The sequence below is a fragment of the Mustela erminea genome, chromosome 2, assembly GCF_009829155.1.
Source record: "Mustela erminea isolate mMusErm1 chromosome 2, mMusErm1.Pri, whole genome shotgun sequence".
NCBI lineage: Eukaryota > Metazoa > Chordata > Mammalia > Carnivora > Mustelidae > Mustela > Mustela erminea.
The window spans coordinates 75,489,215-75,503,660 of record NC_045615.1 but is presented as its reverse complement, the minus strand read 5'-3'; the positions used below and the strand labels follow the sequence as shown (position 1 = coordinate 75,503,660).

At 41.6% G+C, this 14,446-nt stretch overlaps 1 protein-coding gene and 1 long non-coding RNA gene across 5 annotated transcripts in view; one reads left to right on the top strand and one right to left on the bottom strand.

Annotated features, from left to right (window-relative positions):
* PDE5A (phosphodiesterase 5A) overlaps positions 1 to 14,446 on the top strand; it is a 149,768-nt gene that overhangs the window by 116,684 nt on the left and 18,638 nt on the right. For all 4 annotated transcript variants that reach the window (XM_032333296.1, XM_032333298.1, XM_032333297.1 and 1 more), the window contains exons 13-15: positions 1,537 to 1,662; positions 3,232 to 3,326; positions 11,775 to 11,862. In XM_032333296.1, coding sequence (XP_032189187.1) covers positions 1,537 to 1,662; positions 3,232 to 3,326; positions 11,775 to 11,862 — 309 coding nt within the window. The remainder of the gene's footprint in view (positions 1 to 1,536; positions 1,663 to 3,231; positions 3,327 to 11,774; positions 11,863 to 14,446) is intronic.
* LOC116584650 overlaps positions 1,656 to 14,446 on the bottom strand; it is a 40,144-nt gene continuing 27,353 nt past the window's right edge. Inside the window, exons 2-3 of the long non-coding RNA XR_004283273.1 lie at positions 3,186 to 3,346; positions 1,656 to 2,895 (exon numbers count right to left, since the gene is read on the bottom strand). This is a non-coding gene — a long non-coding RNA (uncharacterized LOC116584650). The remainder of the gene's footprint in view (positions 2,896 to 3,185; positions 3,347 to 14,446) is intronic.

Genomic DNA, 14,446 nt, shown 5'->3' with positions numbered 1-14,446 from the left:
TATTTAACATTATATGATATATGTGCCTATTTAATTATATCTACAGATTTATGATTAGTAAAGAGATATTCATAGGTTAAATTCTTGGGTTTTCCTGCTTACTTTCCTTGATTCTTTAATTCATCACCAGCAATTTTCTATAACACTTTATAGTTTCTAAGCACATCAAAGCAAGTTCAGAGCCCTTACTTAAATTCTGCCAATAAGAGGGAACTATCATCTTCTAGCTGGTTTTGTTCAGAAATGGTCATGATGAAAGAAACTGCAGTGGACTTGGGATTAACGGACGCCAGTCTTAGGCACACAGAAATCCTCTGCTGAGTTAGGTGACTTGGAGCTGCAAGAGCTAGGGGACATTCTAGTTGCTTGTTACCAGAACTCCCTGTGAACTGCGTTATAGAACAGGAACAAAAAGACCGAAAAAGAAAAAGAGGGTTATGAAAGCACTCATTTTCCACCAAATCCTGTATAAGCAATTTCTACCAACAAAGAAGGAACCTTGTTTTTGGCTTGCTTCTGCAGCCAGTCATTCTGTGTTGCATATTGTTAGAGCAACGTTCTTTTGCCTGGTACTTTTTCCATACCCCAGGGCAATGCTCTTTGTGTTTGAAGTATCTCCAGTGATATACGTAGGAAGAAGCACATATTTATTTTTACAGATCCCCCAAAGTATAGTAAATCATTCAGAATTGAAGAGAGACAGACTCTGATGCTAACACAAACAAAAAATAACCATGCTTAGGGCCCAAGAGTCTCTGGGGATTTTGTTGAATACACTACTCAGAAATTGAATTAAACCCAGCTTTTGAGATTTTTCTGAAGTCTGTCTTTTTTCCCATCTTTTAAAATAAATCTTTTTCACGGGGACCCCAGGGCTTTATTTTGCATATATATTTTTAAAAATTACTTCTTGGTAACCAAGCAGTAACTCTGCCTGAATACTTAAACATAGTTTAAAAGGGACAAAAGACCTGCTGATTGTCTCAGGACTTGGGAGCTCTATTCTGTGCTTGGCCATGTGCTTTGTGTCTCAGCCCCCAACCCATCTGCACAGCCTTGCACCCAATACCTTTAAAGAACTAAAAACCAGGAACATGAGAAGAACTTGAGAGCCACTATTTCCATGACTCTCTAAAAGTGAATCCATACATAGTTATCTATCTGGATTCTCCTGCGGGCACATGAACACGATATCTTTTAAAAAGCTAGTCAGTGCCCTCCCTACCTAAGCAAAAAATACCTTCCTTAGGGCTCTCTAATATTTTACATCTTGTTTAGTTAGCATGGTGGTCAACATGGTGGGCTCTGAAGTCAGACTATTCAAGTTTGAATTTTAGCCCCTCCCTTTACAAGCATCGTGACCTTGGGCGAGTTAGCACTCTGAATGTCCATTTCCTCATCTGTGAAATTATCTGAGTAGTAGTGCCTCCCTCAGAATCCTGAGGGTTAGCGGTGAAGGCTTTGTGCAGTGCCTGGAACATAGTAAACGTGTGATATTAGCAAGTATTTTTACTACTTATGCTTTGTTTCCTAAAGGTTCTTTGCAGGTGGATTTTAAGTGTTAAGAAGAATTATCGGAAGAATGTTGCCTATCATAATTGGAGACACGCCTTTAATACAGCTCAGTGCATGTTTGCTGCTCTAAAAGCAGGCAAGATTCAGGTACTTTTTAGAGCCGTTCTTATATTTAAGACTTCTTGCTTTGGTAGTAAAATCGACAGCATATTCTTTCTTTTTTTAGTGTGCAATCAGTAACGATGACGGGAATAATATTTGTTGCCACTTACAAAATAAATGACATCTTGTCAGTTGAAGAAGACTAGCATGGCAAAATACTTAGCTATTAATTTTCTTCTATATGCAGTATATAAAGGCCTATTTTTAAAAATCTTTAAAATAACTTCATGTTAAATTTAATAGTCTTTGGGGAAATATTTTCTCCAGAAGAATTTTCTTCTATAAGAAAAAGTATCAAATTTCTCGTGTTCCCATTCAACCTGCTCCATAGTAGAATTCCTGCAGAACCACTCAAGTGGCTTCATAGCTAATTACAGTGTTCTCTATCACATTTTCTCTGGAGCACTCAGTTAAATTTTGTTAAGTCGCATCTCACGGAAAGGGTTTTAATATCATCTACATTGACCAGAGACTGTGTACAAGGAAGATCAAGGCAGAAAGCGTTCAAGTAATTCGTTCCTTTCCAGGCCATATTTTATCCATAGCTCTGTCTTAGGTTCTAACTTCATTGGGACTTGAATAGTTCTTCTAGGTAAGTGATTCCAGGCATCCATCAAATAACTGATTTTCATTCAGAGCTTCCATGCTTTTTTCTTTTTTTTTTTTTTAAGTAATTTCTAAAAATGTTATTCTCTGTCTCTCTTTCCATAGGGAGCACATTTTAACTGGCTAGAGCTAAAAGAAGGAGTTGTTGTCTAAGAGGCCGTATGAAATACCATAGTAGTATTTCCCTGCCATAGCAAACATTTATTAAAAAAAATAGGATCTACTTATTTTGGACTGTGGAAAGGTCATCAGGATTATACAGCTGAAGACTGTCCGTGCTTTTTATGAAGAATAACAAAATGATGATTTTGTCTAATCTTATAAACATACTATATAGAGTGTTGAGAGTTTCCAGCAAAGTGGAGCTGATAATGAATTCAACTTTGCTTTTTTACTGATGAAGGAGACCAGCAGGATAAATAATACAAATGACAGATATTACCAAAATAACCTCTATTTGGCTTTGCAACATATTGTGCAACCTTTTAAGGCCAGATTTTTCATTTCTAGTCCTCTTTTTTATGTATTATTTTGCTTAATATTCACATTGTCTCTGTTCCTTGAGGATCCAGCAGTTACCAGCAGAGCGAGCGCAGCAGAATCCGCAGGCAGCTGGAAGGCAGACAGCAATTAGTTAGTTTATTTTAATGATTCCACATAGATGTAGAGAATGAAGAGTTAATGCTATTTTACCGTAGGTGGACTGATGATCGATTGCTTGAGGCACTTCCCCTTTTTGTGTGCATAAATGATGTTTATAATAATCCCCTTCTGAAGACAAAGTACCGCTAATTCCCTGCAGAATAGGATTCTAGGCCGAGTCCTTTGTGACCCTAAGTGCGGAAAGCACCCGGAAAAACAAGCACGTGATTTGTGAACAGAGGTAGAATAATGAAACTCACCAAGTGGTCTTTCTCTTTCTTTCCGCGGACATCTCCGGTGGAGCAGAGCAAGCTGACTGACCTGGAGATCCTTGCGCTGCTCATCGCGGCTCTCAGCCACGACTTGGACCACCGGGGTGTGAATAACTCTTACATCCAGCGGTAAGGCGCCTTTTCCCCAGCTAAAGAAGAAAATGTTTCTATTAAATCGGAGGGCTGTCTTTTTTTATTTATTTAATTCCTTACTTACTTACTTATTTGGGGGAGAAAGCATGAGCACGTGAGAGAGAGCACAAGCAGTGAGGAGGAGCAGAGGGAGAGGGAGAAGCAGACTCCCCACTGAGCAGGGAGCCCAGCTGGGTGGGGGGGGGGGGATCGGTGCGCATCCCTGGACCCATGAGATCATGACCTGAACTGAAGGCAGACGCTTAACCGACTGAGCCACACAGGCGCCCCTAGGGCCGTCTTTTTTAAAGTAAACCCGCAGCAAAATTTGATGGTACCAGATTTCAATTGATTGAGGCCCCATAACATACTCTGGTTTTACTTAAGTGAAATGGGAAAAAAAAAACTAAATCCAATATTGTGTTGGTAACATTTCTGGCCTGAAATTCAAAAAAACATTGTGTTGAGAATCATCTTTCACGAGATAATTACCAAGAGTGTTGCTTTGGTTTATGTATACCCAGCTTAAGAGCTTCATTAGGAAACAATATATTAAGACGAGTTCAAAAACGATAGAATTTTACCCTGAAATAGAGAAGATGATATCTAAAAAGTGCTTAGCTCCATCCTGAGTACTTAGTGAGCACCCAGTAGAAGGGGGCTGTTGGTCTTAGAGAAGACAATTTGGGGCCTGCAGTCAGACAGGATACAGACCCTCACTATGCCACATGGTTCCCGTGTGACCTTGGGCAATGGAGCTGATTTCTCTGTGCTTCAATTTCCTGGTCTATATGATGGCGATAATAGCTTACCTACCTCATAGGGTTGATGTGAGTTTTAAGAGCTAACGTGTATTGATAGCGGGTGGAATGCACCTTGTGTATTTAAGTGTTAATTCTTAGCAACAGATGCTAGTGATGGTCCTGTCAACATCAAAAGCCTGCTTTTTGGCTGCTTTTCATAGCAGATACTAACTGGAGACAAGCATTTCAGGCTCCTCCCTCCTGGGCCATCCTTAAGTAACATTTGCAATGACAAATGAGATGATAAAGGTGACATCACTTAGATTTTTGAGCCACTGGGACATGTTTATTTACTCATAGCAACATAGTTGAGAAGCCTACATCTTAATGGCAACATCTCTTACTACTGAGCATTTCTTTAGGTATGCAAGTGAGGCAGCAAATGGGGAGACCCCTTAAGGAAGTTCCAGATGTCTGATATCTCGAGGGAATTTCAGAGAGCTCTCGAGTCACATTCCCTTTATCTAAATAAACGGAAAACTTCATATAACAAGAATTGTAGTGATGCGGCCACCGTGTCCTCTGCTGACCTTTGATGGGAAAAGATGGCAAGCTCTTGCCCAACTGTCAGAGACTGGCTCTTTCCTCTTTAAGATCTGAACTTAAGGAGGAAACGTTTTGGAGAACAGGCTGGATGCCATGTCCTTTGTCCTATGTGCTCTGCCATGCGATCGTGCTCCTGAGCCTCATGTTGACACGGGAGTAATTACAAAAAGGAAAAACGACATGGAAAGATGTTATTGTGGGTCAAACACAGCCAGAAGATCCAAGACAGTGGTGTATATTGCCTCCATACCTCAAAGCTGAACGTAATATTATTAGTTTATGGTTGGCTTTAAGATGCATGTTGCCCTGCTTTAGAGTGAAAAAAACACTCAGCTATTTTTTCCTTTGTTTATTTAAAAATAATTACCCGGAAAAACATCTGGAGAAACGTCATCTTCTCTTAAAAAAAAAAAAAAAAAAGTCCTGGGAAAAATTCAGAGACTGGAGAATCTTGCCTCCACACACCCCACAAAGCAGACTTCCACCAAGTAAGAATAACTTTAAGAAAAAAAGCTAAAGGAGTTGCAGAGATTTTTATTTCTTCCTACATCTCTGTGGTTTGAGTAGAGGAAACCAAGAATTTTCCAGGGATGTTGCTTTTTTTTTTTCTTTCCTTAGTGGTAAACGAGTAATACTTCAGGAGGATTTTCATAACCAGGGGACTCTTGGGGGAATAAGAGTACCATAAACATTCCCTTATAGAGCTAACTTGTAAAAAGGGGTACCATGTCCAGTCTCGTCAGTACCAAACACTACATGAAGAAAACCATTACAATCAGAGAAGGCACAGAACTGAAACTAATATATCAAAAAGATGGAAAGCACTCATGTCGTACTGAAGTTAGAAACTGAACTTCTCCTGTCATTCGTTCTTCTTGAACATCTTTTCAGAAAATTAATTTGAAGTAAGATATATAGGAAACCATGTTTTGATCCATTATTTGGTCCTTTGATGGCTTCCTTGATTAGGAATACTGTCATTGTGAAGAGAGCCACAAGTGTGCCACTGAAATATTTGGAGGAAGAGTTCACTGCTGTGCTTTCTTCTCCCATTTGGGTGGGTAAAACCGAGAGTGGTTTCTGATAGATATTAAATTGTTATTTTAAAAACAGGCAGTAATGGGGACAAAACGTCACAGACACCTACTAGAGAAAGCACAGCGTGACCCTCGGCTCATGTTGAAATCCTCTTGCATTAGGCCGGCAGTCAGTATAAGAAGACTGTTGTGGATGCATTTATTTGGTTAGATTCGAGTTTGGTATTTTATAAAAGAATAAGTGAAAGTGTCCTACCTTTTAGGCAGCCTGCTAATGGGCAATTACTAGGGCCCAGCACTTTGTGAGGCAGAAAGAGAGCTATGAAGTATAAAATGTGGTTCCTGTAATTAAGTAATTTTCAAAGTCTCATGAAATGGTGGTGTTCAATATAAGAAAAATACCCAGTAAGTGCTGAGGTGCTTTGTAATGTGGACTTGTAAGCATTCGGCAGAGGAGATGGGTCAAGACCCATGCAGTCCCTCTCCAGTCAAAGGACCAAGTGAGACAAAGTGGATCCTGAAATGTGGGTAGGATTTGGAGAGGAGAGGGAATGAAGATAGCCCAGAAACACTTGGAGGTGGGTAGGCATTCTCAGGGAACAGCAATGGCTGGCCCAGTGCAGAGTCCAAAGGCTCCACTGACCAGGACGGAGAGTCAGAGCATGAACAAGTAGAAGGTAGCGGCCCCTTGGAGGGAGAGCTATAAAACTAAGCAGCAAGCTCGAGCTGTGGTAGAGTGAAGATACCAGGAGCCATTGCAGCGAGTCATAAGGACCTTGCTGAGGAAGGAAGGATGACTGAACATCAGACACAAGGTGCAGTGGGTGATAATTGGGAGCATGGAGTTCAGCCCAGAGGCTGGAACAGCTGCTGCGTACATGGTGCCTCTCACATACTGGCTACAGGGAGGAAGAGATGAGGAAAAAGTGTTTTTCCATTTACTACAAAACAGATGCTCATATGCATGAAGGAAGGGGGAAATCATGACTCGTGACCCAAGAAACTGGAACAGCGATGGAGCCATTGATGAAAATGGAGGAACTGGGAAGTGTGTGCATGTGTGTGTACTTAGGGAGGAAGGGACGAGAAGGGCAGAAGGGGGAGGAGTGTTGGCAACGAGGAGAAAATAATAAATAGTGTGGTACTTAGAAGAGGTAAAATGATTAAAGGAATGGGTTTTTTCTTTTTTGCCAAGTTTCTGTAAAACCAGAATAAAAGAGTTTCCTGGTAACCATAATCAGACCATGTCTGCGTCCTGGGTCTGTGCCCTGGTCTCCCTGACTCTAGCAGAGGAATGGCAGTGAGCTGGAGTCCAGGCCCGCATGCGGACATTAGACGGTCAGCGGGCTCCAAGGGCCTCACCAGGGCAGACAGCACAGGAATCACCCTTTGTGAAGTTCAGCTGGGTAGAGTTTCTATTAGCCGGAAATGAGATTGCTCCCTATTAGGGTGGAGGGCTTGAGAGACTAGAGTCTCTCAATATTGCAAGAACTGCTAGTTCAAGGAGTCCTAATGTCACTATCTAATAATAATCATAATAATAGAAGTTAACACTTATTATGGCCCTTACCATGTGGCACTGGGAACTCTTTAGTCTTTTATATACATGAGTTCAGTTAGTCCTTAGACTACCCCGCAGTGGCTATGATGGTTACCGTGGTTAAAGGCTGGCTCGAGCCAGACGCCTGGGTGCAAAAGCAAACACTGACTCCATCTGACCTTGAGTGAGTCATTTAATATCCCTCTCTCTATTTCCTTCTCTGTGCAATGGAATAATGACAGTATCTGTCTTGCAGTTTGTTTTGTTTTAACAAGGATTAAGGAGTATAAATAAATGTAAAGGACTTGGAACAGTACCCAGCACAGAGTAGATACTCTCCAGCTTTTAGCATTTTCTTTCTTTTTTTCTTTTTTGTAAGGATATTATTTATTTATTTGAAAGAGAGTAAGAGAGAGCACCAGAGCACAAGCAGGGGCTGGGGCGGAGACAGAAGGAGAAGCAGACTCCCAGCTGAGCGCGGAGCCTGACATGAGACTCGATCCCGGGACCATGAGATCATGACTGGAGCCAAAGGCAGACACTTAACCAGCTGGGTCCCCCAGGTGCCCTAATCTGAGCATTTTCAAATGGGGATACTATTAAGGACATACATTTGAATTCAGGATCTTGCTTCGTCCCATGGTGGGACATGGAGCAGGCCACAGCAGAAATAGTGCATCTGGCAGCACCTCGCAGCTGTAGAACAAAGAAGGGCGTACGTATCATTGACGTGAACAGAGACTATACGTGGGGTCAAGGTAGTCAAAGAACGCGGGTCAAAAGACCCAACGAGTCATGAGCTTGAACATCTGTGGCATCTAATGTGATCACAGAGAATGTGAAGGTAAAATGACCCCCAGCCGCTCAAATACAGTGATGATTTGGAGAGAACGGGGGAAGTAAAGAACTCGGTGGGGCTGACAGGGCTTACCAAGAGCAGTGAAGAGATCCGAGCTCAGAGCCATCCACCTGGACGAGAAGCAGAAGCAGGGCGTGTAAAGAGTCTATAAAAAGGAATCCTAGGGCAGCAGGCCTTGTTTTTCTCACAGAGCTTACACTTTCTATTGATTTCTGAGGCTTTCTATTTCTAGAACATCATTCTGATTTGGACACTGACATCCTAACACTGCTCTCAGAGATGGACAGACGACTGCAGGACAAGAGGAAAACGTGGGAGGGTGTCCAGTCCGTACTGCTCACTGCCTTCAGTGGGGGCATAACATTCGGTGGCGGTGGTGGCTTACACAGGTCCCTCTGACAGGATCTCACAGAAAGAAGCACAGCCTTGTATTTGAAAGAGTGGAAAGCAATGGGATGTAGAATACAGGGGTGTCCATGAATATTTTTATAAACGGGAAACTTGGGGCATTTGTCACCCTTTTATTGATTCATAAATCCTTATTTTTAGAACGTAAGTAAAGACAAACACACATAATTTACATTCATCTCTCCCACACCCTGAGAAGTTTTTCTAATATGAAACAGTCCTTTCTGCATTGTCTAAAAATGTGATGTGCGCTCAGCATTTTAAACTTGTTTGCATTGCGGCCTCGTAATTGCATTTCTGGTCTGGCTTCTAACTAGGTCAGTGAGCAGCTGCTGTATGCAAAGTGCTTGTGGGGTCCTGGGCCAGCGTGACGTGGTGAGGGGATGTGTTCGAATCCCAGCTCGGCCATTTATATTGACCTTGAACAAGTTAGATAATCCCTCCGATCTCTTGGTTGTCTAAAAAATAAATGCTAAAATGCCCATTTTAGAGAGGTCTAGGCCTGGGTCCCGCCGGGAGGGCACAGCCTGACATGAACGCTGGTGTGCACACGGCTTATTTGTATATGTGGTCCCCAGGGAGCAGGAACGCAGGCCGGCGGGTGGGAAACAGGGAAGGAGAAGCCAAGGGAAGGATGAGCTACCAGCCGTCCACCCATCCAGGAAGCTGGGGCTCCGTCCTGCCAGGTGCTTTGGAGAAGTCTTAGGAAATGAGACCCAGAACTGTTTATATGGACAGGGACAGAGCAGGGAGGGGCAGCCGTCCACAAGCTCCCGTGCCCCATTGGTCAAAAATGACCTCTATGGACCTTCACTCTTCCATCCCCTAGGCTCAGCACGTGGGGGTGCCACACGAGAGTTCCCGTGGACACCAGCTGTGAGGGCAGAGAGCTTCGGGCAGAGTCAAGAGGGGCTCACGGTGGGGTGGCCACGAACCTTCTAAAAGGCAGAGCTTCTCCTAATCAACCCCTGCAGGGGGTCTGTTAAATCTCACATGAAACTCAGTGCTGCACCAGGGGCTGGAGTCAGACATGGGCTGAGGATTTGGATGTGGAGAACGGAAATGTCCCATATTAAATAAAAATTAAATATAAACTACTTAGTACAACAGTGCCTGACATGTTCGAGGCTCTCAGTAAATGTTAATTATTATCATTAGGGAAAACAGATCTGACCAAGCTCAAGAGGTTTACAGTCTAACAAGGTAATAGACGTATAAACAGCTAACAACAGGCAGAACAAAATGGACATTAAACTAATACCATATGTCCCTGGATTTCTTACATAAATGAAAATAAGCAGATATTCTAGAAGTGAAAGGAATGGGGAAGGCTGCAATTGCCCTGTTGAAGCTGGCTTCAGCATAGCTGGTCTGAATGGTGAGAAAAGGTTGTGGCCAAAGTAGAGAACATACAGAAGGGAGGCCATAATTCTGTTTACCCTGGGCCCTCCAGTCCTCAGCAGCGGCCCATCCAGACCTGTGACGCGGACTATTACCTATGTGGGCTGATGCGTTCCAAGTCTGCATCTCCAGCCCAGACCCGACTATAGACAGAGTACTTTCTAGACCTCAGGCACCTTAAAATCAACAGATCCAACCCTCGGCTAGAAACCTTACCCTCCTTCATGCCCCATCCCTGATCATTCTCTCCCTTTTTCCCTCTGTCGGAAAATGATAAGGCAGGCACTTGGCAGGCATCCTTTCCCCCAACGAACATCCCTGCTGGGTCCCCACATTGGGATTCATGCCAACTCCTATTATCTCCTAAACAGTTTTCAGGTAATTCTGCTTCTCAGTATGCAGGATTCCGTCACCCGAGTCTGGGCTGTCTTATACCACCATTACTAGAACTGGGACTGCTAGCTTCCCAGTAGTCTCCTAACTAACTTCCAGTCATCTCCAGTTTTGATTTCAGCAAATCTCTCTCTCTCTCTCTTTTTAATAAATCTGCTCATTTTACTTCATCTATTGTCTTCCTGTTGTCTGATGATAAGCACAGTGTCTGGTCCATCATGCAACTCACTAAATGTGGAAGAAGCAAAGACAAGCAGGCAGGAGTTGACTTGGAAAGGTTAAAACAGCACAAAAAATGGAGGTCTGGGGGTCAGCGGTATCAGCGGTAGATTAAACAACAGGAACAGATGAGGTTGCCCGTTCTCTTGCCTTCATTTCCCTTTTATTGTTTCTGTTTTCCCTTAAGCATCTCTGACTCTACTCAGTTTCTTCCTGTGTCCCGTTCCTTCAGTGTTGGGCAGCTTCTCTGTCTTCAAATTAAATGATTCATAAATTATTGATTCAAATAGCAGTATAAAGAAATAACAGGCCAACTGTATTATCTAACACTTGTGTTGTACTTTACAATTCATAAACCCCTGTCCTATAAATTTTAGGAAGAGAGACTGGGCAGGAACTCTAACTTCTTCTTTTAAAGAAAAAAATAGTGAAAATTACGCTTCATATTCACATGTGAAGGGGTCATGAGAAATATGAGGCAGAGGACGGTGCTTGTCATGCTTTAGAACTTGATTTGTGACTCCCTGTTACATATAATGAACTAAGTAGAATGTCCTTCCCACTCCCTTCACTCAGCCACATGATCTCCACAGTTTTCCCCAAGTTCAAATGAACGAGCTCGTGGGATATCCTATACTCAAATAACCTGGATCCCACAAAGGGCACTTGTTCTGACTCATCTGTCTCCTTCCTGCCTTCAAAGGGGGATGTGCACCGACTCTGCCCCTTTTCTGTGCCTTTCCTCACTCACGCCTGATCATTCCATCTCAGTCCACTCTCTCTGGGTATGGAGGCACGTGTGAAGACGCTGACCTTCAGCCTTGTTTCAGAGGAAACACTGACCTTGACGTTTGTCTCAGATTTTAAACTAATTGCAGTTTTGAAATTGAAAAATAGAATTGGTGCAATTATTTCAGAAATTTTTTTCATGTTTAGAAGAATGAGTCCCTTGTCCTTATTCCTTCTACTGTTTTATCAATATTAAAATCAGTGAAATTGTTCATACTCTGAACTGGCACTAATTACACTGATTATTTGAGAACAACTTGACTCTGTATTCCCCAGAGATTAATTCAACCTCTTCCTCGGCGAAAGAAGAGAGTATTGTTAGTTTGGTTAATTGTGTGCAGTACCCTCTTTTTTCATTAACCAGCATTAAGGAGACACTAATACACTGACATGTTGGGGAAATGGGTAATTTTTAATCTGTTTTTCTCTCTTCAACAAAATCTGTTTCAGAAGTGAACACCCACTTGCTCAGCTCTACTGCCATTCAATCATGGAACATCATCATTTTGACCAGTGCCTGATGATTCTTAATAGCCCAGTAAGTACCTACTTTGTGGTGGCAGAATTTTAAAAGAGACCTTTATAAATTCAGTTTTATTTTTAAGTTTTGGATGTGTTCCCAGCACCATAAATTCTTGAGCCTGCTTTATTCCTTTTTGGGTAAGGAAGGCAAAGCCAAAACATTTAAGATCTTCCCAGCCTCGCTTCTCTAGACAACCAAGACTGTCTTAATGTTCCCTGATAAAGGATATCTGGTTACTCACCTCTGTTTGGTTTTTGCAAACTAGAAACAAACAAAACTAGTATTTTATGGCTGGCAGTTAATTCTTTTTTTTTTTTTCTTTCTTTTTCTTTTTCTTTTCCTTTTTTTTTGGTCAAATGAAGTGGTTTATATAAATGTCAGAGGTTTGCTTTCACAAAACCAGGCCTATTCCTCTTTTTATTGAATATTCTGACTCCTCACAAACTGTTATGTTAAGAAATAGAGCTGTTCAACAGTTTGGTTAAATGAATATTTATCAATGCAAAAAAGCATATGATATGCTACGCTAGACAAACTTGTGTGAAGGGAAATCAAATAATGTACACCAAAGCGTTAACAAATGTTGTCTCTGCCTAGTTAAATTATTAATACTTTTTATGTTCTCATTTTGATTTGTTCATTATTCACACTATCTACTACATGCATATATTACCTTTATAATAAGAAAAAAAGTTAAGCTATAACTATCACATGGAACAAACACAATACATGGTATATAATCTTTTTTTTTAATTTTTTATTTTTTATAAACATATATTTTTATCCCCAGGGGTACAGGTCTGTGAATCACCAGGTTTACACACTTCACAGCACTCACCAAAGCCCAATGTCCATAACCCCACCCCCCTTCTCCCAACCCGCCTCCCCCCAGCAACCCTCAGTTTGTTTTGTGAGATTAAGAGTCACTTATGGTTTGTCTCCCTCCCAATCCCATCTTGTTTCATTGATTCTTCTCCTACCCACTTAAGCCCCCATGTTGCATCACCACTTCCTCATATCAGGGAGATCATATGATAGTTGTCTTTCTCTGCTTGACTTATTTCGCTAAGCATGATACACTCTAGTTCCATCCATGTTGTCACAAATGGCAAGATTTCATTACTTTTGATGGCTGCATAGTATTCCATTGTGTATATATACCACACCTTCTTTATCCATTCATCTGTTGATGGACATCTAGGTTCTTTCCATAGTTTGGCTATTGTGGACATTGCTGCTATAAACATTCGGGTGCACGTGCCCCTTCGGATCACTACATTCGTATCTTTAGGGTAAATACCAAGTAGTGCAATTGCTGGGTCATAGGGCAGTTCTATTTTCAACATTTTGAGGAACCTCCATGCTGTTTTCCAGAGTGGTTACACCAGCTTGCATTCCCACCAACAGTGTAGGAGGGTTCCCCTTTCTCCGCATCCTCGCCAGCATCTGTCATTTCCTGACTTGTTGATTTTAGCCTTCTGACTGGTGTGAGGTGATATCTCATTGTGGTTTTGATTTGTATTTCCCTGATGCCGAGTGATATGGAGCACTTTTTTATGTGTCTGTTGGCCATCTGGATGTCTTCTTTGCAGAAATGTCTGTTCATGTCCTCTGCCCATTTCTTGATTGGATTATTTGTTCTTTGGGTGTTGAGTTTGCTAAGTTCTTTATAGATTTTGGACACTAGTCCTTTATCTGTTATGTCGTTTGCAAATATCTTCTCCCATTCTGTCAGTTGTCTTTTGATTTTGTTAACTATTTCCTTTGCTGTGCAAAAGCTTTTGATCTTGATGAAGTCCCAATAGTTCATTTTTGCCCTTGCTTCCCTTGCCTTTGGTGATGTTCCTAGGAAGATGTTGCTGCGGCTGAGGTCGAAGAGGTTGCTGCCTGTGTTCTCCTCAAGGATTTTGATGGATTCCTTTCTCACATTGAGGTCCTTCATCCATTTTGAGTCTATTTTTCTGTGTGGTGTAAGGAAATGGTCCAATTTCATTTTTCTGCATGTGGCTATCCAATTTTCCCAACACCATTTATTGAAGAGGCTGTCTTTTTTCGATTGGACATTCTTTCCTGCTTTGTCAAAGATTAGTTGACCATAGAGTTGAGAGTCTATTTCTGGGCTCTCTATTCTGTTCCATTGATCTATGTGTCTGTTTCTGTGCCAGTACCATGCTGTCTTGATGATGACAGCTTTGTAATAGAGCTTGAAGTCCAGAATTGTGATGCCACCAACGTTGGCTTTCTTTTTCAATATCCCTTTGGCTATTCAAGGGCTTTTCTGGTTCCATATAAATTTTAGAATTATTTGTTCCATTTCTTTGAAAAAGATGGATGGTACTTTGATAGGAATTGCATTAAATGTGTAGATTGCTTTAGGTAGCATAGACATTTTCACAATATTTATTCTTCCAATCCAGGAGCATGGAACATTTTTCCATTTCTTTGTGTCTTCCTCAATTTCTTTCATGAGTACTTTATAGTTTTCTGAGTATAGATTCTTAGCCTCTTTGGTTAGGTTTATTCCTAGGTATCTTATGGTTTGGGGTGCAATTGTAAATGGGATAGACTCCTTAATTTCTTTTTCTTCTGTCTTGTTGTT